Source organism: Cololabis saira, chromosome 23 (genome assembly GCF_033807715.1).
Source record: "Cololabis saira isolate AMF1-May2022 chromosome 23, fColSai1.1, whole genome shotgun sequence".
Classification (NCBI taxonomy): domain Eukaryota; kingdom Metazoa; phylum Chordata; class Actinopteri; order Beloniformes; family Belonidae; genus Cololabis; species Cololabis saira.
Window position 1 is genome coordinate 35,720,525 of NC_084609.1, and position 26,588 is coordinate 35,747,112.

The 26,588-nt window shown below is 43.5% G+C and overlaps 1 protein-coding gene across 10 annotated transcripts in view; it reads left to right on the forward strand.

Annotated features, from left to right (window-relative positions):
- The first annotated feature begins 3,659 nt into the window (after window positions 1–3,659).
- Window positions 3,660–26,588, forward strand: part of LOC133424353 (filamin-C-like) — a 120,154-nt gene continuing 97,225 nt past the window's right edge. For all 10 annotated transcript variants that reach the window (XM_061714889.1, XM_061714896.1, XM_061714890.1 and 7 more), the window contains exon 1: window positions 3,660–4,185. In XM_061714889.1, the coding sequence (XP_061570873.1) occupies window positions 3,801–4,185 (385 nt within the window). In that variant the 5' untranslated portion in view covers window positions 3,660–3,800. The remainder of the gene's footprint in view (window positions 4,186–26,588) is intronic.

Sequence of the window (26,588 nt, forward strand, 5' to 3'; positions counted from 1 at the left end):
TCCCCCTTACATTACTTTTACTTTTATACTTTAAGTAGTTTTGAAACCAGTACTTTTATACTTTTACTTGAGTAAAAAACCTGAGTTGATACTTCAACTCAGGCTTCATTTGACCATTGTTTTTTTACTGTTTTGTTTTATGTGCAAATAAACTAAACTAAATGTTGATGTAAAGCACTTTGAATTACCTTGTGTTGAATTGTGCTATATAAATGAAATTTGCCTTGCGTACAGGGGCGTCAATTGGGTATGAAGGTACGGCAGCCGCCACACCTTTGCTTCAAGGGAAAATGTAAATGTTTGTTTTTTAAATACATTTATGGAATTACTCTGTGTCTATTTGTATTGATTATTCTATTACTTAATACATATAGAATAACTAAAAATGCAAATCAGAACAACATGATCGATTTCACTAGTTATTATACACTGCAAAAACTCAAAATCTTAAAATGAATATTTGTCTTATTTCTATTTAAAATGTCTCATTTTTAGTCAAAAAAAATCTCATTACATTTAAGACATTTAACACCTGTGTCAAGTAGATTTTCACTTAAAATAAGTGGAAAAATCTGCCAGTGGAACAAGATTTTTTTGCTTGTAATGAGAAGATAAATCTTGTCCCACTGGCAGATTTTTCTACTTATTTCAAGTGAAAATGTACTTGAAACAGGTGAAAATTGTCAAATAACAAGTTATTTTTCTGGTGATCACTCTTGTTTTAATTGTAATGAGATTTTTTGACTAAATATTAGACATTTTAACTAGAAATAAGACAAATATTCCTGGTAAGACTTTGAGTTTTTGGAGTGAGCGAGACTGCATTTGAAAAAGTTCCAATGTTCTTGACCGCACAGATAAGCTACATAGCAGACTTCTGTAATGAGTATTTGCTGGACGTGTTGATTGATTCTCTAGTTAAATTCTGTGACTCGTAACCTTGCCATACCTTAGCTTCCACTGAATTGACGCCACTGCCTTTTTGGCTTCCACCTCTCCTGCACAATGCTTCATTTGACCATTTTTACTGTTTTGTTTTATGTGCAAATAAACTAAACTAAACTAAATGTTGATGTAAAGCTTACTCCCGTTAAGCTAAATCATTTTAATCCCAACATTCCAGACAATTGCCTTAAATGTAACATAGAAAGAGGTACCTTTCTATGTTAGAAACACCTTAGATTATAGTATATTATTAAGAAAACTAGATAAGTATGGATTTAGAGGTGTGGCTTATTCTTGGCTTAAGAGCTATTTGGAAAATAGACAACAATGTGTACAAATCAATAACACTATGTCACAATTCAGGGAGGTCACCTGTGGCGTACCCCAGGGATCTGTGATTGGTCCAAAACTTTTTTTACTTTATATAAATGATATTTGTAATGTTACTGAATTGTTAAAATTTATTATTTTTGCAGATGATACAAATATGTACTGTTCTGGGAAAAATTTAAAGGAACTTCTGTCCTCAATTGAAAGGGAATTAAACATTCTTAAAACTTGGTTTGACGTTAATAAGTTATCACTTAATATTAAAAAAACAAAATTTATGGTTTTTGGAAACCGAAAAGAAATTTATGGGGATATTACATTAAAAATATGTGATTCTGAAATTGAAAGAGTATTTGATATAAAATTCTTAGGGGTTGTTATTGATTGTAAATTAACATGGAAACAACATATTAGATACATAAAAGGAAAGATTTCAAAGTCAATAGCAATCCTGTATAAGTCTAGAAATATATTAAATCATAAAGCACTACATTTAATTTATTGTTCATTAATATTACCTTATATATCATATTATGTGGGAGTTTGGGGCTCGACGTATAAGACAACAGTAAATGCTATAGTGCTATTACAAAAACCAGCCATACGTATTATTAATAGAGTAGGATATTATGAACATACAAATCAATTATTTATAAAATCCCATATTATTAAATTTTATGATTTGGTTTATTATAAAATAATGCAAATAATGTATAAAGTTAGATTAAAGTTACTCCCTGTCTGTGTACAACGTTTTTTCTCAGTATATGAGTCAAATTATAATTTGCGTTTTGTTTGTAAATTTGTATTACAAAAAGCTAGAAAAGAGATTAAAAGGAGATGTATATCTGTTGTGGGAGTTAAATTCTGGAATGAAGCTAATATAAATTTACGAATGTGCAGCTCATTTTCAGTTTATAAAAAAAAGATTTGTAGAGCAATCTTTCAAAGTTACAAAGGTTAACATTTGTTTTTGTTTGCTGCTGTTCTTTGATGTTTATGTGTATACATATATAAGTGTGTATGTGTGTGTGTATATATGTGTATGTATGTATGTGTGTATGTATATGTATGTATGTATATGTATATATATGTATGTATGTATATGTATATATGTGCATGTGTATGTATGTATGTGTGTATATATGTGTATGTATATATATGTATATATATGTGTATATGTATGTATATGTTTTTTTTAATATATTTTGTATATTATTATGTGTATATAGAAGTATATATATATATATATATGAAGGCATATAAAAGGATATGTATGAAGGATATATATAAACCTTATTGGTCCTCCTTTCTGTTTTTTCTGGATTAGCTTTGCTATTGTTTGTTGGTATGTAGGACAGGCATTAATATAAGCACCATGCTTCTGCCTGTGCCTTTTCAGTCACTATTTTATTTTGATCACTATTTTATTTTGATAATGTTTGTGTTCAATGTTTGTTTGGTGAAGTGACTGAATAAAGAATTTCAATCAATCAACCTTGCTTCACTGTATATGGGAATGTAAGAAACTCCAGGATTTTTGGAAAGATACCCTTCGCCTGATTTCCAGATTAACAGAGTGTATAATTCCTGTCGAACCTAGATTGTGTCTGTTACATATATGCCTATACCCTGAAGACTTTGGTGCAAATGCAAAGAAAAGAAAGCTCATAGATTTTTGTTTATTACAAGTAAAAAGGGTAATAGCCTTGAAGTGGAAGGATGTTCAGAGTCCTAATTCCACCCAGTGGTTAAAAGAGATGTCTTCACATCTAGTATTGGAAAAATTAACATACATTCTAAGAGGTAAAGTTGGAGAAATTAATGACATGTGGTCACCCTTTTTACGTTTTATGGACAATCTGCCCAATGATTCTAATTATTATTTTTATTTATTTTTTTATCTTATTCTTTACTTTTGATTATTATTACTAGTTATTTTATGTATTCACATATTTTCTGTTGAGTACTTTTGCTGAGGACCCTGGGGGGGAGGTTGTGGAGGGGTGGGTGTTTTTGGGCTTGTTATGTATGTTTTGTATGTTTGTTATAAGAGTGAAAATCAATAAACAGAATTTGAAAAAAAAAAATGTTGATGTAAAGCACTTTGAATTACCTTGTGTTGAATTGTGCTATATAAATGAAACTTGCCTTGCTTTGCCTAGAAAACCATTAGGGAGCATTTTTCGGCAAAGCAGCAGAAATCGGCAGAGCACCGGGCCGCATGTGTATATGGTAACGGGGGGGGGACGGGGGAATTCCTGGGAGTCCGGCGGAGTGACGCCGAGCTTTTTAAACCTCAGCTGCTCCTTACCCCCCCCTGGTCCCCCTGGTCCCTCCCCAGGTCCCTCCCCACCCCCCCGCCCCGGTCCCCGACCAGAACCCTCCTCCGCTGCTCCTCACTCCGCTGAAGCGCGGCGCTCCCGGCGCGCTTGGCACGGCCCCGTCCTGCACTTCTCTCCTTCTTCCTTCCTTCTTCCTTCCCCTCCCCGATTCCCCCCCACCTCCCAGAAAGAAGGGGCACCATGATGAGCAGCGGCGGCTACCTGGAGCCGCAGCTCTACCACGGCCAGCCCGACCAGGGCGCACAGCACCAGCAGGAGGACGAGGAGGAGGAGATGCCGGCCACGGAGAAGGACCTGGCCGAGGACGCGCCCTGGAAGAAGATCCAGCAGAACACGTTCACCCGCTGGTGCAACGAGCACCTGAAGGTGCTGAGCCGGCGCATCGGGGACCTGCAGCGGGACCTGAGCGACGGGCTGCGGCTCATCGGGCTGCTGGAGGTGCTGAGCCAGAAGAAGATGTTCCGCAAGTTCCACGCGCGGCCCAACTTCAGGCAGATGAAGCTGGAGAACGTGTCGGTGGCGCTGGAGTTCCTGGAGAGAGAACACATCAAGCTGGTGTCCATAGGTGAGGTAGGGGTGCGGGGGCGCGCAGGGGGCGCATCGGGGGCGCGCAGGTCAGAGCGCTTTTACGCGCAGCGGCGGGTCCGACACCGGTGTTCTGCCGATTTCTGCTGCCAAAAAGTGGTACCTAATGGTTTTCTACCTTTGTAGAGCTACAATTTTACTCCTTAGCCCACTTCCTTTTCCCCCCGAGTGGTCCTTGTCTCTTGCCAGGCCGTCATTGTAAATAAGAATGTTCTAAGGGCCAATCCCAACACACCCCCTACTTTCTTCCACTAGCCCTCCCTCACTACCACTACCCCTAAAAAAGAAGCCACAGATTTTATGGCACTTGAAATCTTCCCAGGGGCCTGTCCCAATACTCCCACTACTCCTACTTTCATCCCCACCCTGATCAGGAAGCTGAGAGCCAAAAGCTGTTTTAATTTCAGCTGTAGCGCTGTTAATATGGCACTTTATTAAGTTTTAATATTTTTTCAGGCGTAAAAGTAACCGTTAAGATCCCCAACCTGGGCTCAGTTTATCCAAATAACGCATGTTAAGAAATTTGATCTGCTGTTTTCGGCGATGAGAAGAGCCGCCGGTCCGGGGAGCAGCAGCAGCAGCAGCAGCTCACGTACAGACGTGATCGCCGGGTCAACCTGCGCCGTCGTCCCGGGGAGAAACCTGCAGCTCTGTGGAGAATTACCGCTGGCTGAAATAAATAATTTAGGAAGATAAATGTTGGTTTAATAGATGAAATCTAACAGTTGTAGCTACGCCTGTTAAGAAATTTGCTCCGAAAATTTCGGGATTTCTGCCTGCCCGCTCGGGAGATGATTTATGCGTAACCTACGCCGTAGGCTCTGTGTTGGTGTAACGCGGAACCATAAATCAGCCTTTATTCTGGCGAGGTTTGAAAAAGACTTCACAACAACGGGGAAAACGAGGAATTATGTACATTCACTGAGTGAATATTATGAATTCAAATATATATTTCTAGCTAAAAATGTAATCAAAACACATTTTTATGCAGAAATTAACTCAAAATATTGATTTTATTCACTAAAAAATAAGAAGTGTCAGCCATGTTTTTTTTTTTTTGATTCAATCCGCAAATGACAACGAAAAGCATTCTGGGAAATGTTTCTGTCCCTAGATCAAACTAGTCAGCATCGGAAAACCCTCGATCCGTAGGGACAGATTCATAGCCACTACACTAGTTTTCTTTACTACCCCTAGGTGGAAATTGTTTATGTAATAACTGCTCGGGGGTCATGTTCTGGGTATGGGTCTCTGGAAAGCGTCTAGAGACAACTCTGTTGTATTAGACGCTATATAAATAAAATTGAATTGAATTGAATTGAAAGAGGAATTGGGACACCACTACCCTCACGGGAACGCGCAAAATTTAGGGGTAGGGATGAAAACTAGGGGTAGTGGGAGTATTGGGACAGGGCCTAATGACCTGCCTGGTTAAATAAAGGCAAATAGGGGTGTAACGATACACTAATCTCACGATACGGTACGATACACGGTATTGAGGTCACTATAACGATACGATATTATAGCAGTATTTTTTTAACAACCTTGAATGAGGAACATATGACTGGAAAAAAATATTTTTTATTTGAAAGACACAAAATACAAAACAATGCTGTGTGTTTGCCCTATTGTTACAGTTGGTAATGCTTTATAACTGTTTAAGTTTTAAAGAGAAAGCCAGGCCAACCATTTTCCACAAACTGAACTAAAAGTAAATGTCAGGTTTGCATTATGCATCTTCAAGTAAAGTAAAAGTATTTTGCCACAAACTTTGTTCTTTTCCAGAAATTTAACAACTAAAATTAAATAAATAAATAAATAAAAGTAAATAAATAAACTATGAAAAGTCCCAAACTCCAAATGCAACATGACTGTTATTTATCTTCTGCCAGAGCTCAGAGCTTCACCTGCTCCAACCTGAGGCCGTAAGTTAAACCCGTTATCGTTTCATCCTCCCACCTTTGGGGACGACACAATCTTTACATCATAAAAAAGATTTATTCTTGCTCACCTAATAAGTAAAAGTTCGGAGCTCAAAACCCCCAAGAGTCCCGTGATCGGGACTGCAAAACGGTACTAGTTTCTTCTGAGCGTAGTAAGATTTTGGTCGGCGGGTTGAGGTGCGGTCGTCATGTGATCCCGCTGCACCAATAGGATGCAGTTACAAGTAAACACAATATATTAATATTAATAACCCAATATCGCGCTACAGTTTGTCACCTCCACGACACGTATCGTGACGTTTTTGTATCGCGAAATTTCGTGGCACGATATATTGTTACACCCCTAAAGGCGAATGACTGAATGAATATCAAATAAAGCGATAGAATTGTTTTTTTTTTCTCTTTATCGTATAATGTTCACAAAGTGTAATACAATTCATGTCATGGGTAGTGTATTTTGAAGGATCAAATACTCAACATCCCATATTATCAATTTTACATCAAGAAATGATTGGCGTGGCAGGTAGCAAGGATTGGCAGAACACCGGTTCAGTGACCCGTTTCACAGGGACACCACGTGACGCAGGTCCGCGGGGTTTCTGACTGTCACGACCCACAAGTCGGTCTGAGGTCGGAACTTGATGATTACTGGGTTCTGTTTGGACCCGGGTCCAGGTCCAGATGCTGTCTGTCCTGGAGGATCCTGGGGGGGTGTTGTTGGGGAGACGGACTGGGCCAAAGCCGGACCGGGGGGCAGAACTGGACCGGGGCAGAGCCGGACTGGGGATGTACAGGACTGTCTCAGAAAATTAGAATATTGTGATAAGTCCTTTATTTTCTGTAAAGCACAAATGTCATACATTCTGGATTCATTACAAATCAACTGAAATATTGCAAGCCTTTTATTATTTTAATATTGCTGATCATGGTTTACAGCTTAAGAAAACTCAAATATACTATCTCAAAAAATTAGAATATTCTGGGAATCTTAATCTTAAACTGTAAGCCATAATCATCAATATTAAAATGATAAAAGGCTTGCAATATTTCAGTTGATTTGTAATGAATCCAGAATGTATGACATTTTACTTTTTTTAATTGCATTACAGAAAATAAAGAACTTTATCACAATATTCTAATGTTCTGAGACAGTCCTGTACATAAAAAGTTCAGGAAATTGTGGAGACATTCGAGGATTTAGACACCTGAGGAGGTTTCAGAGATCCACGATGAGTTTGACCACATGAGTGTGTGTGTGTGTCTGTATATATATATAATATATATATATATACTGTATATATACATATACATATATATATATATATATATATATATATATATATATATATATATATATATATGTGTGTATATGTATGTATGTACAGTACATGTGTACATACATACATATATATGTATATGTATTTTTGTGTGTGTGCTACAGTGTTCCTCGGAGATAATTAAACGTATCTTTTATGAGGATGATGTTTTTCTCTGCTGGAAGTTTCAAAAAGTTGGAAAGTTAGGTGAAAAAGCAAACAGGAAGTGATGTCACAACGAGGGCATGATAGAGGCCTGTTACAAGGTTCACAAGGTGGAAACATCCCCAGAATAAAGTTTACTAAACCGTCTCCTGGCTGCGAGGACAGTCGTAGAGTTGGAGTATTATGGGATACCGTCATTATTTTATATTATATAAAAGTCTTTGTGCTTCAAGAATCAAAAATCATCGTTTTAATTCCGGAGGAGATTCAGATTTTATCGAGGAGCGTTTTAAAGTTCTGAAGGAGGAAGTCCGTCACCGTCCGCAGAGAGACTCGTCCAGCAGAAGTTGCACCAGTTGGTTGTGAAAGTTCTTCTGTTTTTGAGACGTTTCGGGCATGACGAGTGTGAAGCTCGGAGCCGCTGGCTTGGAGATTCCAGAGAGCTGAAGTGAGGCTGCTGTGGGTCTGCTGGGGGTGTGAGAGGCCTGCAGCAGCAGGGGGGGGGTGTTAGGGGCCTGAGAGGCCCCGGGTCTCTGGTGGGGGGGTCTCTGGGCTGATTGATGGCCCGACAGCTGGGTCTGCCGTCGCTACGCCGACGGCTGCTGAAAATAGCCCCCACCAGGGCCTCAGCGGGCTGCTGGGGGGTCCGGGGCAGAGGTCCTCCGTGGGCCCCCCCCGACCCCCGTAACGGGTTTCTACAGGCCACAGCTGACGAGAAGGAGAGGCACGTTAGCTGGTCAGACTTTAATAATAATAATAATACACTTTATTTATATAGCACCTTTCCTAACAAAGTTACAAAGTGCTTGCCAAGAACAATAAAATACATCAACTCAACTCAACTCAACTTTATTTATAAAGCGCTTTAAAACAACCACAGCTGAAACAAAGTGCTGTACATAAGAGGACAAACATTCAACAGCAAAAGACAATAAAAACAATTAAATAAACAAATAAAAGCCACTAAAAACAGAGCGAGGTCTCATACTGGGTTAAAAGCCAATGAGTAAAAGTGGGTTTTAAGGTGGGTTTTAAAAACAGACAGTGAGGAGGCCTGTCTGATGTGCAGAGGTAAAATCAAGATACATCAAGATAAAAATACAGAGTATAGTGGAGTAGAACATAAGACAGCAATAACCAAGTCTAAAATTAATAACAATATTCACACCACAATAAAAGCTTTTCTAAAAAGGAATGTTTTGAGTAAAGATTTAAAAGCAGTGGGCGACTTTAGGACAAAAACGTCAGTTGTTATTGATGATTGATCTCTGGATTGTTCTGGTTCTGGATGGGAGTTCTGATGTATCAGTAATCCCCCCTATCTGAGGTTCTGGTTCCGAACTGGTTCTGCCTCTCGGGTTCCAGAGGTGTCAAGTAACGAAGTACAAATACTTTGTTACCTTACTTAAGTAGAAATTTTGGTTATCTATACTTCACTGGAGTAATTATTTTTCAGACGACTTTTTACTTTTACTCCTTACATTTTCACGCAATTATCTGTACTTTTTACTCCTTACATTTTAAAAACAGCCTCGTTACTCTATTTCATTTCAGCCTTTAAAAAAAAACTATCCAGTTAAATTGCTCCATCTGGATAGAGTGAATTTGGTTGTGGTTGTTTCAGATGTTCTTGTCCAGTTTTGTTCTTACATCCGTTCCCTCAGATTCCTTCAACTAAACTTGGATGTACATTCCAATAAAGGTTAGGATAAATGATAACATGCCTCTGAAGTTTGACTTTTTGCACCATTACAATACTTATAGGCAACTAGTCATCATATCTCCTGCTCTCTGAAACACATGTTAATGCTCAATAGTACACATATATGGTTCTTTAATATATTTGCATTATACTAAGATACATTCATTTTCAATGGCTTTTGTCCTTAATGGCTTTTTTCCCCCTTACATTACTTTTACTTTTATACTTTAAGTAGTTTTGAAACCAGTACTTTTATACTTTTACTTGAGTAAAAAACTTGAGTTGATACTTCAACTTCTACAGGAGTATTTTTAAACTCTAGTATCTATACTTCTACCTGAGTAATGAATGTGAATACTGAAGACACCTCTGTCGGGTTCTGAGTTTACGGGTTTTTCTTCAGGATGTTTTCTGCATCTGATCTTCTCGTCGTTAGTTTGGAGGATCTGGGTTTTATAATCTGTTGCAGTAGCTCCTGGCGCTCCGCCTGGATCCTGGTCGGGTTCCCCGGGTCTGGTGGTTCCTCTCACCTGACCCGGGTTTCCTCCCTGGAAGGTGTCGGGGTCTTTACCGGATCTTTTCTGCTGGTTTCTGGTCTTCTGGGTTCTTTCTACTTTATTTCTGTTTACATGATTCCTGACGCTTTAAACCCCTGGTCCTGAACTGGTCCTGAACCCTCGCCCCCCCTGAACGCAGGACCGGCTCAGCTTTTCCACCGGCGGTCGACCCATTCACTATTCCCTGGTTGTGATCCAGATCTTCCCTGGTTCTGGTCCTGGAGTAATGGTTTCCATGTGTCGCAGCAGTCAGCAGGCAGGAATGTTCACCCCGGGCCAGAACCCCCCCCCCCCCCCTCCCGTAATAGTAACTCGCTACACACCGCTCACTCAGGCTGTTTTTAACTTCCTGTTCAGCGCAGGGTCGTCCATCTGTCGGCCCTATCTGCTGCCGGACGGGCCCTCGGCTCGTCCCTCGGCTCGTCTCTAGAGTCGTCTCTCGGGGTTTAGTTTTTGTTGCTCAGAAATAAACCCTCAGATCCGAGGTTGTTTCTGTTTTTCACACCAGAATCGCAGAGGTGAGACAACAACAACACGGGGGGGGTCCAAATACATGACCATGTGGTCCAAACCCTGAGTCATGAGGTCTAAACCCTGGGTCATGAGGTCCAAACCCTATTTCATGTGGTCTAAACCGTGTAATGTGGTCCAAACTCTGAGTCATGAGGTCCAAACCCTGAGTCATGAGGTCCAAACACATGACCATAAGGTCCAAACCTTGAGTCATGAGGTCCAAACCCTGGATCATGAGGTCCAAACCCTGAATCATGAGGTCCAAACCCTGAGTCATGAGGTCCAAACCCTGGATCATGAGGTCCAAACCCTGAATCATGTGGTCTAAACCCTGGATCATGAGGTCCAAACCCTGAGTCATGAGGTCCAAACCCTGAGTCATGTGGTCCAAACCCTGAGTCATGTGGTCCAAACCCTGGATCATGAGGTCCAAACCCTGGATCATGAGGTCCAAACCCTGAATCATGAGGTCCAAACACTGGATCATGAGGTCCAAACACTGGATCATGAGGTCCAAACCCTGAGTCATGAGGTCCAAACCCTGAGTCATGTGGTCCAAACCCTGAGTCATGTGGTCCAAACCCTGGATCATGAGGTCCAAACCCTGGATCATGAGGTCCAAACCCTGGATCATGTGGTCTAAACCCTGGATCATGAGGTCCAAACCCTGAGTCATGAGGTCCAAACCCTGAGTCATGAGGTCCAAACCCTGAGTCATGTGGTCCAAACCCTGAGTCATGTGGTCCAAACCCTGGATCATGAGGTCCAAACCCTGGATCATGAGGTCCAAACCCTGGATCATGAGGTCCAAATCTTGGATCATGAGGTCTAAACCCTGAGTCATGAGGTCCAAACCCTGAGTCATGTGGTCCAAACCCTGAGTCGTGAGGTCCAAACCCTGTATCATGTGGTCCAAACCCTGAGTCATGAGGTCCAAACCCTGGATCATGATGTCCAAACCCTGAGTCATGAGGTTCAAACCCTGAATCATGATGTCCAAACCCTGGATCATGAGGTCCAAACCCTGAGTCATGAGGTCCAAACCCCGAGTCATGAGGTCCAAACCCCGAGTCATGAGGTCCAAACCCTGAGTCATGATGTCCAAAAACTGGATCATGAGGTCTAAACCCTGAGTCATGATGTCCAAACACATGACCATAAGGTCCAAACCTGAGTCATGAGGTCCAAACCCTGGATCATGAGGTCCAAATACTGGATCATGAGGTCCAAACCTGAGTCATGAGGTCCAAACCCTGAGTCATGAGGTCCAAACCCTGAGTCATGAGGTCCAAACCCTGAGTCATGAGGTCTAAACCCTGAGTCGTGAGGTCCAAACCCTGAGTCGTGAGGTCCAAACCCTGAGTCATGAGGTCCAAACCCTGAATCATGTGGTCCAAACCCTGAGTCATGTGGTCCAAACCCTGAGTCATGTGGTCCAAACCCTGAGTCATGAGGTCCAAACCCTGAGTCATGAGGTCTAAACCGAGTCATGAGGTCCAAACCCTGAGTCATGAGGTCCAAACCCTGAGTCATGTGGTCCAAACCCTGAGTCATGAGGTCCAAACCCTGAGTCATGAGGTCCAAACCCTGGATCATGAGGTCCAAACCCTGGATCATGAGGTCCAAACCCTGGATCATGAGGTCCAAACACATGACCATGTGGTCCAAACCCTGAATCATGAGGTCCAAACCCTGGATCATGAGGTCCAAACCCTGGATCATGAGGTCCAAACCCTGGATCATGAGGTCCAAACACATGACCATGTGGTCCAAACCCTGAGTCATGAGGTCCAAACCCTGAGTCATGAGGTCCAAACCCTGAGTCATGAGGTCTAAACCCTGAGTCGTGAGGTCCAAACCCTGAGTCGTGAGGTCCAAACCCTGAGTCATGAGGTCCAAACCCTGAATCATGTGGTCCAAACCCTGAGTCATGTGGTCCAAACCCTGAGTCATGTGGTCCAAACCCTGAGTCATGAGGTCCAAACCCTGAGTCATGAGGTCTAAACCGAGTCATGAGGTCCAAACCCTGAGTCATGAGGTCCAAACCCTGAGTCATGAGGTCCAAACCCTGAGTCATGTGGTCCAAACCCTGAGTCATGAGGTCCAAACCCTGAGTCATGAGGTCCAAACCCTGGATCATGAGGTCCAAACCCTGGATCATGAGGTCCAAACCCTGGATCATGAGGTCCAAACACATGACCATGTGGTCCAAACCCTGAATCATGAGGTCCAAACCCTGGATCATGAGGTCCAAACCCTGGATCATGAGGTCCAAACCCTGGATCATGAGGTCCAAACACATGACCATGTGGTCCAAACCCTGAGTCATGAGGTCCAAACCCTGAGTCATGAGGTCCAAACCCTGAGTCATGAGGTCCAAACCGAGTCATGTGGTCTAAACCGAGTCATGAGGTCCAAACCCTGAGTCATGAGGTCCAAACCCTGAGTCATGAGGTCCAAACCCTGAGTCATGAGGTCCAAACCCTGAGTCATGAGGTCCAAACCCTGAGTCATGAGGTCTAAACCCTGAGTCATGAGGTCCAAACCCTGAGTCATGAGGTCTAAACTGAGTCATGAGGTCCAAACCCTGAGTCATGAGGTCCAAACCCTGAGTCATGTGGTCCAAACCCTGGACCATGAGGTCCAAACCCTGAGTCATGTGGTCTGGACTTGGACCAGGTCGTTCCAGACGAGACTAGCTAACAATTACCCCTTTTCCACCAAATCTGTACCTGGTTCTGGGCCAGTGAGTTTGGAACCGGGCTGTTTCCACCGACAGAGAACTGGCTCCAAGGTAGCACCAACTCTTTGCTGGTCCAGAGGAAAGAAGTTATTAAGACCAACGGCAACAGCAAGACTGGGAGACGGAGACATTTTCAAATAAGAATGAATCTGGACGCAGCAAAGCATCATGGGTCTGAGGAGGAGACAACCTGTCTTTTAGAAATGTGTCCACGGAGGAGCTACGTGGACCAAGTCCTGTTAGAGCAAATACCTTGTTGTTGCTGCAACTTTCACACAAACGCAGCGACGTAACTGACGTTTGCAGCGACGTAATGACGTGGCTCCTCTTAGCACCCGAGCTGTGGAAAAACATACCGGTTCTCAGCTGGTTCCTAGTTGAACGAGTTTTGAACCAGAACCAGCCCTGGAACCAGTTTGGTGGAAAAGTGGTAAGAGTGGTCCTTTTGAAAAGACGTCAATGAAAAATGTCAATGCCAGGACTCAAACTGGAGGAGGACATCAGGATGGTTAAACGATGTCAACGGTTTCAAATAGTAGCCTCAAAAACAGACAGGAAACTTGTATAAATGGAGACGCCACGAGACCATCCCTGAGTGGAGGATTTACATCATTTACACTTGTTAGCAGAGTTAGATCACTTCAGCCTCTGAAAACAAACCGGTTCTCAGCTGGTTGGTTGTGAACCAGAACCAGCCCTGGAGCTGGTTTGGTGGAAAAGGGCCGGGGTAACTGATGCTGGAGGTTCTGAGAACATTGAAGGGCTGATGGTCTCTCCTAAATGCTGTAGAAGCACTCGGTGGGTACTTGGTATTACCCACATGGTGGTTTTTAACCCTTGTGATGTCTTTGGGTCAAAATGACCCAATTCTTCTATCCTTCTTTCCTCCTGCCATGCTCTCTCCTTCCTTCTTCCTTTCCTCTTTTCCTCCTTTTTTACCCTCCTTTACTCCTTTTTCTTCCTACCTCCCTTTCGTCATTTGTTCCTTTATTACCTTCTTTGCTTTTCCTTCCTCCTTTCCTTATTTTCTCCATTCCTTCCTTCTTCCCTCCCTTCCTTCTTTCCTTTTCTCCCTTCTTACCTTCTTTTCTCCCTCCCTTCCATCTTTTCTCCCTTCTTTCCTCCCTTCCATACTCCCTTTCCTACTTCCTTCCTTCTCTCCTTCTTTTCTCCTTTCTTCCTTACTTCCTTCTTTCCTCCCTTCCATCTTTTCTCCCTTCCTTGCTCCCTTTCCTACTTCCTTCCTTCTTTCCTTCTTTTCTCCTTTCTCCCTTCCTTACTCCCTTTCCTACTTCCTTCCTTCTTTTTTCCTTTCTTCCTTACTTCCTTCTTTCCTTCATTCCTTCTTTTCTCCTTTCTTCCTTACTTCCTTCTTTCCTCCCTTCCATCTTTTCTCCCTTCCTTACTCCCTTTCCTACTTCCTTCCTTCTTTCCTCCCTTCTATCTTTTCTTCCTTCCTTACTCCCTTTCCTACTTCCTTCCTTCTTTCCTCCCTTCCATCTTTTCTTCCTTCCTTACTCCCTTTCCTACTTCCTTCATTCTTTTCTCCTTTCTTCCTTACTTCCTTCTTTCCTTCATTCGTTCTTTTCTCCCTTCCTCCTTCCTTGACCCGAAGACAGCACAAGGGTTAAGACGTTTAAATTCATTTTTGTTAAATAAATAATAACATGGTGAAGAAACCTTAAAATTATCTACTTTTCTTCTCTGAAATGAAACATCCTGGTTTGTCGTCAGCGGATGTTTCTGTTGTTGTTTCTGTCTGTTGGTCCTGACGAGTTAACTGGAGCCGACCAGCTGCCGGTCCTCCGCCGAGCGGCATGCGGCCCTCATCAACACACCTGTGCCGGGTCAGACTGACCCGGGTCAGACTGGCCCGGCTGTTCAGGGTCAAACCGGGGGTCAGATTCCCGACAGCTGAGCATCCGGGGCGCCGGCAGCTGCAGACGTCAGTCCTGAGACAAACCGGATGCTAGCTTGTTTGCTGCGTTCGATGCCGCAGCGCCGCCGCCCTGCAGGGCCGTGGATGTTTGTTTGTTTGATTGTTTTATTTAGGATCCCCATTAGCATTAGCAACAGCATTAGCTATTCTTCCTGGGGTCCGACATACAGGACTGTCTCAGAAAATTTGAATATTGTGATAAAGTCCTTTATTTTCTGTAATGCAAAAATGTCATACATTCTGGATTCATTACAAATCAACTGAAATATTGCAAGCCTTTTATTATTTTAATATTGCTGATCATGGTTTACAGCTTAAGAAAACTCAAATATCCTATCTAAAAAAATTGGAATATTCTGGGAATCTTAATCTTAAACTGTAAGCCATAATCAGCAATATTAAAATAATAAAAGGCTTGAAATATTTCAGTTGATTTGTAATGAGTCCAGAATGTATGACATTTTTGTTTTTTTAATTGCATTACAGAAAATAAAGGACTTTATCACAATATTCTATTTTTCTGAGACAGTCCTGTACACACAACACACACATTAACACTTAATACATAACAGACATACATTATACATGACAAACAGAACAATAATAGACACAACTCCCTTAGTCACAAACAACACAGAGGAGAACTAAATCACCATCGTTCTCAGACATATTCAAATAAAACACCTTCATAAACAATACCTGCCTGAAATGACCTTATCTTAGAATTATTGACCACTTTTCACCTTTATTGTGATAGGGTTTACACTACCTGTAATTCTATTCAAACTTCATTCTGTTCCTTCCAAATGTCAAATCCTAATTTAATTTTAAAAGATATTGTTTCAACTGAATCTTAAACCAATCTTTGCTACTGTACCTACATGAGAAGTATGAACTGGTATAAAGTTCCAGCCAACCAAAGTTCTCTGTATCATAGCTGTTCTCACCCTCGGTAGAATGAACCTCCTTTCTGATGTGATTCTTGTACTGTAACCATGGTGAGCAAAATTATAGTATAATCTGTCATGCAGTTGTTGCAGATATCGTGTCATCGGTATATTCCTCAGAGAGTTTAGCAAAGTATAAGTAGACCTTTGTCTTATAGATAACCAGCCTAGATTCTTATGCTGCTGGACACATTAGTGGGCAGGGCTTTTGAGTGACAACGCGGATCAGTCTGTGGTTTTGAATATGGTTCTGAGTCATGAATCAAGACCTACTAGAGAAAAACAAAGCCCGGTTGACTTGTGGGCAAACTGTCAGCAGCAGCTCTAACGAGCTCCGAGTGTTGCTGTCCGTCAGGACGAGCCGGGCTTCCTGTCCAACCGTCTTTGAGCAAGGCACCGACACGTGCCTGTGTGAGATCTGCTGACTGTCACACTGGGGGTCGGGTTCGGCCTCCGAACAACGGCCGCTCTGTCTGCTCGCCGGCCCTCCCCCACCCACAGATCACATGACAAATCACATGACCTGATGAGTGTCTGCGTCCGCCGTCGTCACGGCGAGGGACGGCGAGCAGTTTGAGATCAGACCGGCTTCAGCTGCCATTGACCCGTTGATTAGTTCAGTGGTTCCCAACCTTTTTTCCTTGTCCCCCCCCCCCTACTTGTGTCTAAGACCAGCCGGGCCCCCCGACCCGTACGTACTAGCACCAAAAGAGTAAAGTTATTCGTTACAAACCTTTAATTGAAAAAATGAACATTAATTATGTTTTTTTGATACATTTCTCTTTGGTTTACCCTGTATACATACGACTTTGTTTTTCTCACCTTCATTTTGTGTCACCAATGTATAAAATACACACAAAAAATAATTGCAAGGACATAAAAATATTTCTGAAAAACTATTTCTGAGTAGTAGTATGATTAAATGTTGAATAATAAGTTTTTATCCTGATAAATAACTTAGTATTTTAAAATGACCAAAATATTTCTAAGTGGGTTTATACAGACTTGGATTACTGTATTGCATTAGGTGTGTTATTATGATTTTTTTATTTATTTAACATGTGCAAATATAATTTTTACAACTGCATATCCTCAAAGTTTTGCGCCCCCCCCCAGAGATCTCTGGCGCCCCCCCGGGGGGGGGGGCCCGGACCCCAGGTTGGGAGACACTGGATTAGTTGATGAGTTGGAGCATTTTTAATCTTATTTTGCAGATAAAAACAAAGTGAAACACGAGGATTTCAAAGCTGAAGCTGCTGAAAGACCACTAGAGGCCAACGAACCCATCATTGGTCTTATCTAAAAGATGACACAGGTCTTTTTTAATGATCTGGTGCCTATTATTTGTCGGGTATATAAATATATACTGGGCAAATACAGTACAAAGACTCATTCAGAAGGGATGAGGCAGGGAGATGCACCTTCCCCAGCTCTGTTTCCGCTCAGCATTGAGCCCCCTCATACAAGCGATAAGAGATGAGGGTGGAAACCAATATAAGATAGATCTATACACAGACGACATGTTATTATTTATTGAAAATTCCGTCCAATCCCGGTCCAAACTCTGGATCATGCGGTCCAAATCCAGTTCTATATGCGCAGACGACATGGGCCAGTTGTTCAAAGGTAATCTGATTGGATTTTGGTTATCGGATTGGATCAAAGTTTGAAAATGGGTTGTTCAAAAGGGAAAGAAGGATTCTGAAATCGGATTAGATCACGTAATCCAATCCTAGTTTTAATCTGGATCAAACCTTCAGTTTGTGTTGTTCAAAACATTCCAGTAGGATTTGGATAACTTTGATCCAAAAAAACAGGATTATCCTGATCCCAACAGGGGGTAGGATTTCAAGGTGGATTTCAGGAGGAAAATGTCGAAAAACTTTTAAATTGGTCAAATAATATAACATTTGTATCATTTAGTGTAAATAAATACTTTTATTTATATTTTGCACTTGACTTGTTTAACCGTTACAGTGATAAAGTAGATAAAGTAAACATAGGCTACAAATCAAGCCTTTCAGTATAGTAAAGTAAAAATAAAATAAAAATTATCTTGTCACCATGAAATAATCCCCCAAACAGATTTCATTAACAAACAAAAATAATATATTCATTTTTTCTGTAATTCATTACTGTATATTAATATCAAAGAAACAATCATCAGAGATGAACCTGTCAAAAATAATTTCTAACTATTGCATCCCTTACTACACGTCCAGTCAGTCCCTCATTCTGACAGAACAGAGGTTGGTCTGGTTCTTCAACAGGCTCAGGTGCATCATAAACGTCATCACAGAGAGGGACATTGCGCCTGGTAGCGATGTTGTGCAAGACAATACACTTAAAGTGACCCCATGTTGGCTCTTCTACCTGTTGTCCTTTACATAGCTGGTAGGCCACATTGTGATATGTTGTCCCATTTAGAGCACTGGTAATCCGGATTTGGCAATCTTGAAAACTGTGTATCTGGATCAGGGTGATCCAATCCAATGTTGCTTTGAAAAACCGGCATGAAACTAAGACGGATTACCTGATCCTGGATAGCATAAAATGGGATTTCCAAATCCGGATCACTTTGATCCAGATTACATTTTTTGAACAACTGGCCCCATGTTATTATTTATTGAAAATCCCATCTGTTCAGCTCTTATACAAAACCCTAATGACTGTGGTCTAGTATCTGGTTGTGAAGTTAACGCCGTTACACCGGAAGCGGTGGCGGTGTCTGGGGGCGTGGCCTGGCCGGCTTGGTGACATAGTATCCTCTCACAGATCTAAACAGGGAGTTACGCTCACTCCCCAAGTAGCACGACCATACCAGGCTAATTATAAAACATTATCCGAGATATCTAGAAATGAATTGGCAAGGTGGGACGTGCTGCCGTTATAACTTTTGGGCGGAGTGGAGGTCGTTAAAATGAATCTACTCCACAGACTCCTGCTTTAGTCCCAATCGGGATAAAAACAGCCTTGAATGTGCTGCACAAGCTGATATCTGGATCCATAACAGCTCACTCTCAGGAATGGTGCACTCAGGCCCCTCCTCCATATGGTTAGCATCCCCCCACCAAACAACAGATATCCCTTTTAGGAGACGGCAGGAACCTTTGGGTCAGTGACCAGTTGTACTGTGACGATGTTCTCCAGCCGTTCTCACACCTCCCAGACAGATTCCCTCGACCCCGAACTGATGCGTTCACGTATTTTTAAACTATACACGACATCACATAAAGCCGTAAAGATTGGAATATAATTAAATATATCTGTGTGTATATATATATATATATATATATATATATATATATATATAGATATATATATATATATATAGAGATATCTGTCACTGGATATACCAGACAATACTTTTATATCAAAAATACACTGGAGCTGCAGTTAAATATTATAGTTGAGGACGGGGAAGGTGCTGGATGTCATGAGGATATTAATAGCATTTAAATGTTTATTAAAACATGTTTATTGGAGGATGAAGACGAGTTTTTTTTAAGACAACTTCTGTGGTTTCCAAATTTGTAGACAACCCAGCTGCAATAAAAAATGTGGGATGGGCGTCGAGGTGCGTCTCCACCCACGCAAGTGCCGGCCCTGTTAGACTCTAGTTAGACTGTAGTTAACCTTTAGTTGGACTGTAGTTGGACTCTAGTTACACTTTGGTTACACTCTAGTTAAACTCTAGTTAAACTCTAGTTAAACTCTAGTTAGACTGTAGTTGGAATCCAATTGAACTGAGGTTTTTTAACTTCGGTGGTTTCCAAATGTATAGACAACATGGGGGATGGGCGTCGAGGTGCGTCTCCACCCACGCTAACGCCGGCGCTGTTAGACCCTAGTAGGACTCTAGTTAGACTCTGGTTAGCCTCTAGTTGGACTCTAGTTAGACTTTAGTTAGACTCTAGTTGGACTCTAGTTAGTCTCTGGTTAGCCTCTAGTTAGACTTTAGTTAGACTCTAGTTGGACTCTAGTTAGTCTCTGGTTAGCCTCTAGTTGGACTCTAGTTAGTCTCTGGTTAGCCTCTAGTTGGACTCTAGTTAGTCTCTGGTTAGCCTCTAGTTGGACTCTAGTTAGACTTTAGTTGGACTCTAGTTAGGCCTCTAGTTGGACTCTAGTTAGACTCTGGTTAGCCTCTAGTTGGACTCTAGTTAGACTTTAGTTGGACTCTAGTTGGACTCTAGTTACACTTTAGTTGGACTCTAGTTAGGCCTCTAGTTGGACTCTAGTTAGACTCTAGTTGGACTCTAGTTGGACTCTAGTTGGACTCTAGTTGGACTCTAGTTGGACTCTAGTTAGACTCTAGTTAGACTCTAGTTGGACTCTAGTTAGACTCTAGTTAGACTCTAGTTAGACTCTAGTTAGCTTGTAGTTGGACTCTAGTTAGCCTCTAGTTAAATTCTAGTAAGACTCTAGTAGGTCTCTAGTTGGACTGTAGTAAAACTCTAGTTGGACTCTAGTAGGAGTCAAATTGAACTGAAGTTAGCCTCTAGTTAGACTCTAGTTGGACTCTAGTTGGACTCTAGTTAGACTCTAGTTAGACTCTAGTTGGACTTTAGTCGGAATCCAGTTGGTATCTAGTAGGTCTCTAGTTGGACTATAGTAAAACTCTAGTAGGACTCTAGTTGGACCTTAGTTAGCTTCTAGTTAGCTTGTAGTTGGACTCTAGTTAGCCTCTAGTTAAATTCTAGTAGGACTCTAGTAGGTCTTTAGTTGGACTGTAGTAAAACTCTAGTTAAACTCTAGTTGGACTCTAGTTAGACCCTAGTTGGACTCTGGTTGGACTCTAGTTGGACTCTAGTTGGACTAGAGTTGGACTCTAGTAGGACTCTAGTTGGACCTTAGTTAGCTTCTAGTTAGCTTGTAGTCGGACTCTAGTTAGCCTCTAGTTAAATTCTAGTAGGTCTCTAGTTGGACTCTAGTTACACTCTAGTTAGACGCTAGTTAGCCTCTAGTTGGACTTTAGTCGGAATCCAGTTTAACTCTAGTTGGACTCTAGTTGGACTTTAGTCGGAATCCAGTTGAACTCTACTTGGACTTTAGTTGAACTCTAGTTAGAGCTTAGTTACACTCTAGTCTCAATAAAAGTTGGACTCTAGTTTGGTTAGTTGGACAGCTCTTTCCCTCAGATGTTATTTTGGTAGCCACATCTAAGCCCAGGATGGATTTTATCAGAAGAAATTTGAGGTTGTTTTAGTTAGCGAAATAAGTTAGCATGAGCTAAGCTAAAAAGGACAGTTATAATGACCTCCGACGGATGGATCAGTTCCGGTCCGACCCGGAGCCCAAGTGGATTTATTTATTAGTAAAGTTAACAGCACGTTTATTCCTCAACACCAAACCAAACCCGCGCCCTACGGCGCCGTAAAAGACCCATATTCATAATTGTGAAGCTTTTGCTTTATTTTGGGGGTTTTTGGGCTGAAAATTGTCGGTTGAATCTGGCGACACCAGGCGGCGTCTGTTTTATGTTTCCATAACAACTCGTGAAACTGTGCTCGTCTTTTTACAGCCATAAAGAGGCAAGAAATAACAACAAATATGCAGCTAAAAGCATCGCAGTAATGATACATACAGGTATGATGATAGCGAGGACTCACAGCGATGTGCAGCTCGCTAATTTGGGGATTTCTTCCGCAATTTCTGGTTGTAATTTAGAATTTTTTCAAGATCCGACTTCAGACTCTCAGATGTGAAACAGTTGGCCGACAGCGTAGTTCTCAGGACCTCGTTTCTGGGTTCGAGTCCAGGACGGGTGGATGTGTGAGCAGTTTGAAGTGACACTAATCTCCTTCAGGGTTTGTTTATGACGACATTAACGTTCGTTAAATGAGTTTAATGTTGGTTTAAAGGGACATCTGCAGGAAATTGAGGGGATTCAAACATGTGTGTGACTCCAGGGTCGGACCAGCTGTTCGTTACAGCTCACAGGTGTGTGTGTGTGTATGTGTGTGGGTGTGTGTGTATCCTAGTTTATGTTACCTGGGGGGGACTAGTGCTTTTGATCCTCCCTTCTGGGGACCAAAGCCTGGTCCTCATGAAGCAGCATAAATCTCTGATAGTTACAGAAACAACATGAATTGAAGCAGTTTTGAGTTAAAAAAAAGTATTTCCAGTGAAAATGATAATCGATGTTTTAATCCTCTTAGGAGACTTAAAATTGTTGTTTGGCTTGGATGACAGAGCAGATGGAGTCTACAGTGGAAAAGGTCATTTTAACTTTGTAAAAGTACAGAGAATTTATAAAAAGCAATGTTTTAGAGGTTTTATAACTGGTCAAACGTCTGTACGAGTCGACGGCCGATGTCCTGAAAACTACCGTCAACAGCTGCGGAACTGGGAGAGATGGCTACTCATGTAATTATGGGAAATAGACAAATGTTAGAAGATGTAAAAGTAGTATTTGTGTCGTCAGTATGAGCTTGCAACAAGTTGGCAGCAATCACACGTCGATTCCTGTAAAATCAGCCCATAATATTCTGGATCTGGGGAGGAACCTGGACCTGGGGAGGACTCCCCCCCCCAGTCAGAAGACCAGAAGACCTCACCAGACAGATAAGGCAGAACCCTCCCACGCAGATACTGACATCAGCGTACCGCTCGCCGCTCGGCGCCGACCCGAGCCGGCTGCTCCTCGTCCATCCTCCTGAACGAGGCTCGTTACCACGAAGGAATCAGAGTAAAGGTGACGCACGTGAAATCAGACCAGGAGTGGAACGTTAAATCATCTTAGGGTTTGAATGTAAGATTCATCGTCCAGACGTGAAACTGGTCCTGGTTCTGGATTCCAGACGAGTTATGACCTCACTTGCCACCTAAGGTCTGATCTCAGGTTTATTGTTGTCTATGGCATTGCCACTAGTACAGGGGGCCCTAGCCCGTACCAAGGGCCCCGGTTGGCGTTTTCCCCCTTTTACAGGGCCCCAGGTGGCGTTTTAAGAAAATTCTGGCAAATCCACTCATTGATTTGATGAATTTGATGAAAGTTCCTCAATGAGAGTAGGGGACTGTAGTCACGTGATGACACTGAAATATAGAGTCGTGTGTCATCGGCATAAGTATGGTAGGAAATGTTGTGATGTTCCATAATCTGAGCTCGGGGTAGCATATAGATGTTGAATAGAAGCGGTCCGAGAATGGACCCTTGAGGAACTCCACATGTGAACTTAGTTCTCTCAGACTCCGGGTTTCCAATTGACACAAAAAAAGGGGTACCGAGGCCCCCGGGTGGCGTTTTCCCCCCTGAACTGGGCCCCAAGTAACGTTTTTCTTTCTTAACGGGGCCCCGGGTGGCGTTTTCGCACTTAACGGGGCCCGGGTGGCGCTTTTCCCCTAATGGGACCCCAAGTGGCGTTTTCTCCCCTTAACAGGGCCCCGGGTGGCGTTTTCACTCCTTAACAGGGCCCTGGGTGGCGTTTTCTCCCCTTAACCGGGCCCTGGTTGGTGTTTTCCCCTCTTAACAGAGCCCCGGATGGCATTTTCTCGCCTTTACGGGACCCCAGTTGGTGTTTTCTCCACATAACGGGGCTCCGGTTGGCGTTTTCCTCCCTTAACGGGGCCCCGGTCGGTGTTTTCCCCCCTTAACGGGAGCCCCGGGTGGCGTTTTCACTCCTTAACGGGGCCCTGGTTGGCGTTTTCCCCTTGTACAGGGAACCCCAGGTCGTACCAGGGGGCCCCCGTATAGCATTTTCCCCCTTTAACGGGGCCCCGGGTGGCGTTTTCTCCTTTACAGAGGGACCCGAGCCATACTGGGGACCCCGGGTCGCGTTTTCCCTTCTTAACGGGGCCCCGGGTGTAACCAGTGATGACTCTGACTTGGTTCAGGTTCTTCTTCAGCTCCTTCCTCCATCGCTCCGACGGCCAGGTCTGTAGTTCCCGGGTCTCAGACGGTCTGCAGAACCCTTCAGGCTCAGAACCCCCCCAACAGCAGCTGAGGTTCCTGCTGGTGAAACAGCAGGAATCAGAGAGTCACTCTCACCGCGGATGAGCAGAACTATTTCCTGTCTGGAGTTTTATCTCCGACTCCAGCGGAGCTCCATTCCTTCCCTCCTTCGTCGTCTCCGCAGCCTCCTAAATGTCACGCTGCATGTTTCCACTGGACGGGGGCGGGTGGACGGGGCAGGACTCCATTGTTCCCGCCGCGACCTTCAGCTTGTTTGTTTGGTTGTCAGGGGCGACCGGGCTGAGGAACAAGAGGATTTGTTGTTTTGGAGCTCAGGAAGCGGCTGGCGCCCCCCCCGAGGGCCCGGGACCCGGGCATCGGGTCCGTCGACACCGCGGCCCTCAGAGCCGCGGGGCCGTAAACCCTCCAGGTCCAGGAACACGGACACGTCTGGAACGGCTGATAGCACCGTGTTGATCCTGCAGGACAAGCAGCCCTCGTTTCCGGGGGACACATTACAGCGTCGCTCCGAGCCGGCTCGGTCTAATCTCTGGAACTTCCTGAGATTCATGAGTTTCCATCATCTCAGAGGGGGAAGGGGGGGGGGGGGGGGGGGGGGGGCAGGTCCATCCATCATCCATCCACCAAACCATCCATCCATCCATCATCCATCCATCCACCAAACCATCCATCCATCCATCATCCATCCATCATCCATCCATCATCCATCATCCATCCATCATCCATCCATCCATCCATCCATCATCCATCCATCATCCATCCATCCATCCATCCATCATCCATCCATCATCCATCCATCCAACCATCCATCCATCCAACCATCCATCCATCCATCCATCCATCCATCATCCATCCATCCATCCATCCATCATCCATCCATCCATCATCCATCCATCCATCATCCATCCATCCATCATCCATCATCCATCCATCCATCATCCATCCATCCATCATCCATCCAAACATCCATCCATCATCCATCCATCATCCATCCATCCATCCATCCACCAAACATCCATCCATCCATCCATCCATCCATCCATCATCCATCATCCATCCATCATCCATCCATCATCCATCCATCCATCCATCCATCCATCCATCCATCCATCCATCCATCATCCATCCATCCATCATCCATCCATCCATCATCCATCCATCCATCAATCATCCATCCATCCATCATCCATCCATCCATCATCCATCCATCCATCATCCATCATCCATCCATCCATCATCCATCCAAACATCCATCCATCCATCCATCCATCCATCCATCATCCATCCACCCATCCATCCATCCATCCATCCATCCAACCATCATCCATCCATCCATCCATCCATCCAACCATCATCCATCCATCCATCCATCCATCCAACCATCATCCATCATCATCCATCATCCATCCATCCATCCATCCAACCATCATCCATCATCATCCATCATCCATCCATCCATCATCCATCCATTGTTTCCTATTTTAAAGTTACAGCTGATCATAAAGATGCTCATATGTGCGGTCTGTGATGTCACAGTACCGCGAGTGTACGGCCGCCTCTCGGCCTGAGGAGCCCCCAAACCAACGGGGTTTCAGTCTGGCGGTCTGTTCAGAGACTCGGACTAAAGCTCTCAACCAGATGAAATCTGTTTTTATGATGTTTCCACTTTAAAGCCGTGGAGGGATTTGAGCCGTCGGCGAGGCGAAGCACGAAGGACGGCGGTGACGAGACGACCTGCTGCAGGTGAAGCGTGAGCCTGGGTGGATGTCGGATCCACCAGGACCTCTGTTGCTTTAAGATGGCTGGGGGGGGCCGAGGGGGGACGGGGGGGGGGGGCCGGGGTTCCCCGCCAGCAGTTCCAGCTCCACCGCGACCCGAGGTCACATGACCCGGGGTCACGCAGCTCGCCGCCGCCGCAGGATCACGGGGAAGGAAGCGCCAGCTGTGGCGGCCGAGGCCTCCGGGTGTGTGTGTGTGTGTGTGTGCGTGTGTGTGTGTGTGTGTGTGTGTGTGTGTGTGTGTGTGTGTGTGTGTGTGTGTGTGTGTGTGTTCGCCACATGTGTTTCCTATTTGTGTGACCTCATCGCTGGGCCGGCGGCCCGATGACATCATCCTGCTGCTGATGGATGAGACGCTTCTGCACATGCTCAGATGGAATAAAGGCCCGGCGATGAGAGACGAGCCGTGAACTCCAGACCTGCAGGTCCTCTACTGACCACTAGAAAGCTGGTTCATTACTTTATCTCCAGTAGATTAGATTATTTCAATGCACTTTTTGCAGGACTAACAAAGCAAGTGTTACATAAACTCCAGCTTATTCAAAATGCTGCAGCCAGAAATCTAACCAAAACCAAGAGGTATGAACACATCACTCCTGTTTTATCCTCTCTGCACTGGCTCCCTGTTAAACAAAAAGTAGATTTTAAAGTATTTCTTATTGTCTTTAAATCTATGAATGGCTTAGCTCCTCCTACATGATTGACATGCTCACTGAATACATGCCGGACAGGTCCCTTAGACCAGGGGTCGGCAACCCAAAATGTTGAAAGAGCCATATTGGACCAAAAACATAAAAAACAAATATGTCTGGAGCCGCAAAAAATGAAAAGTCTTGTATAAGCCTTAGAATGAAGGCAAATGGCGAAA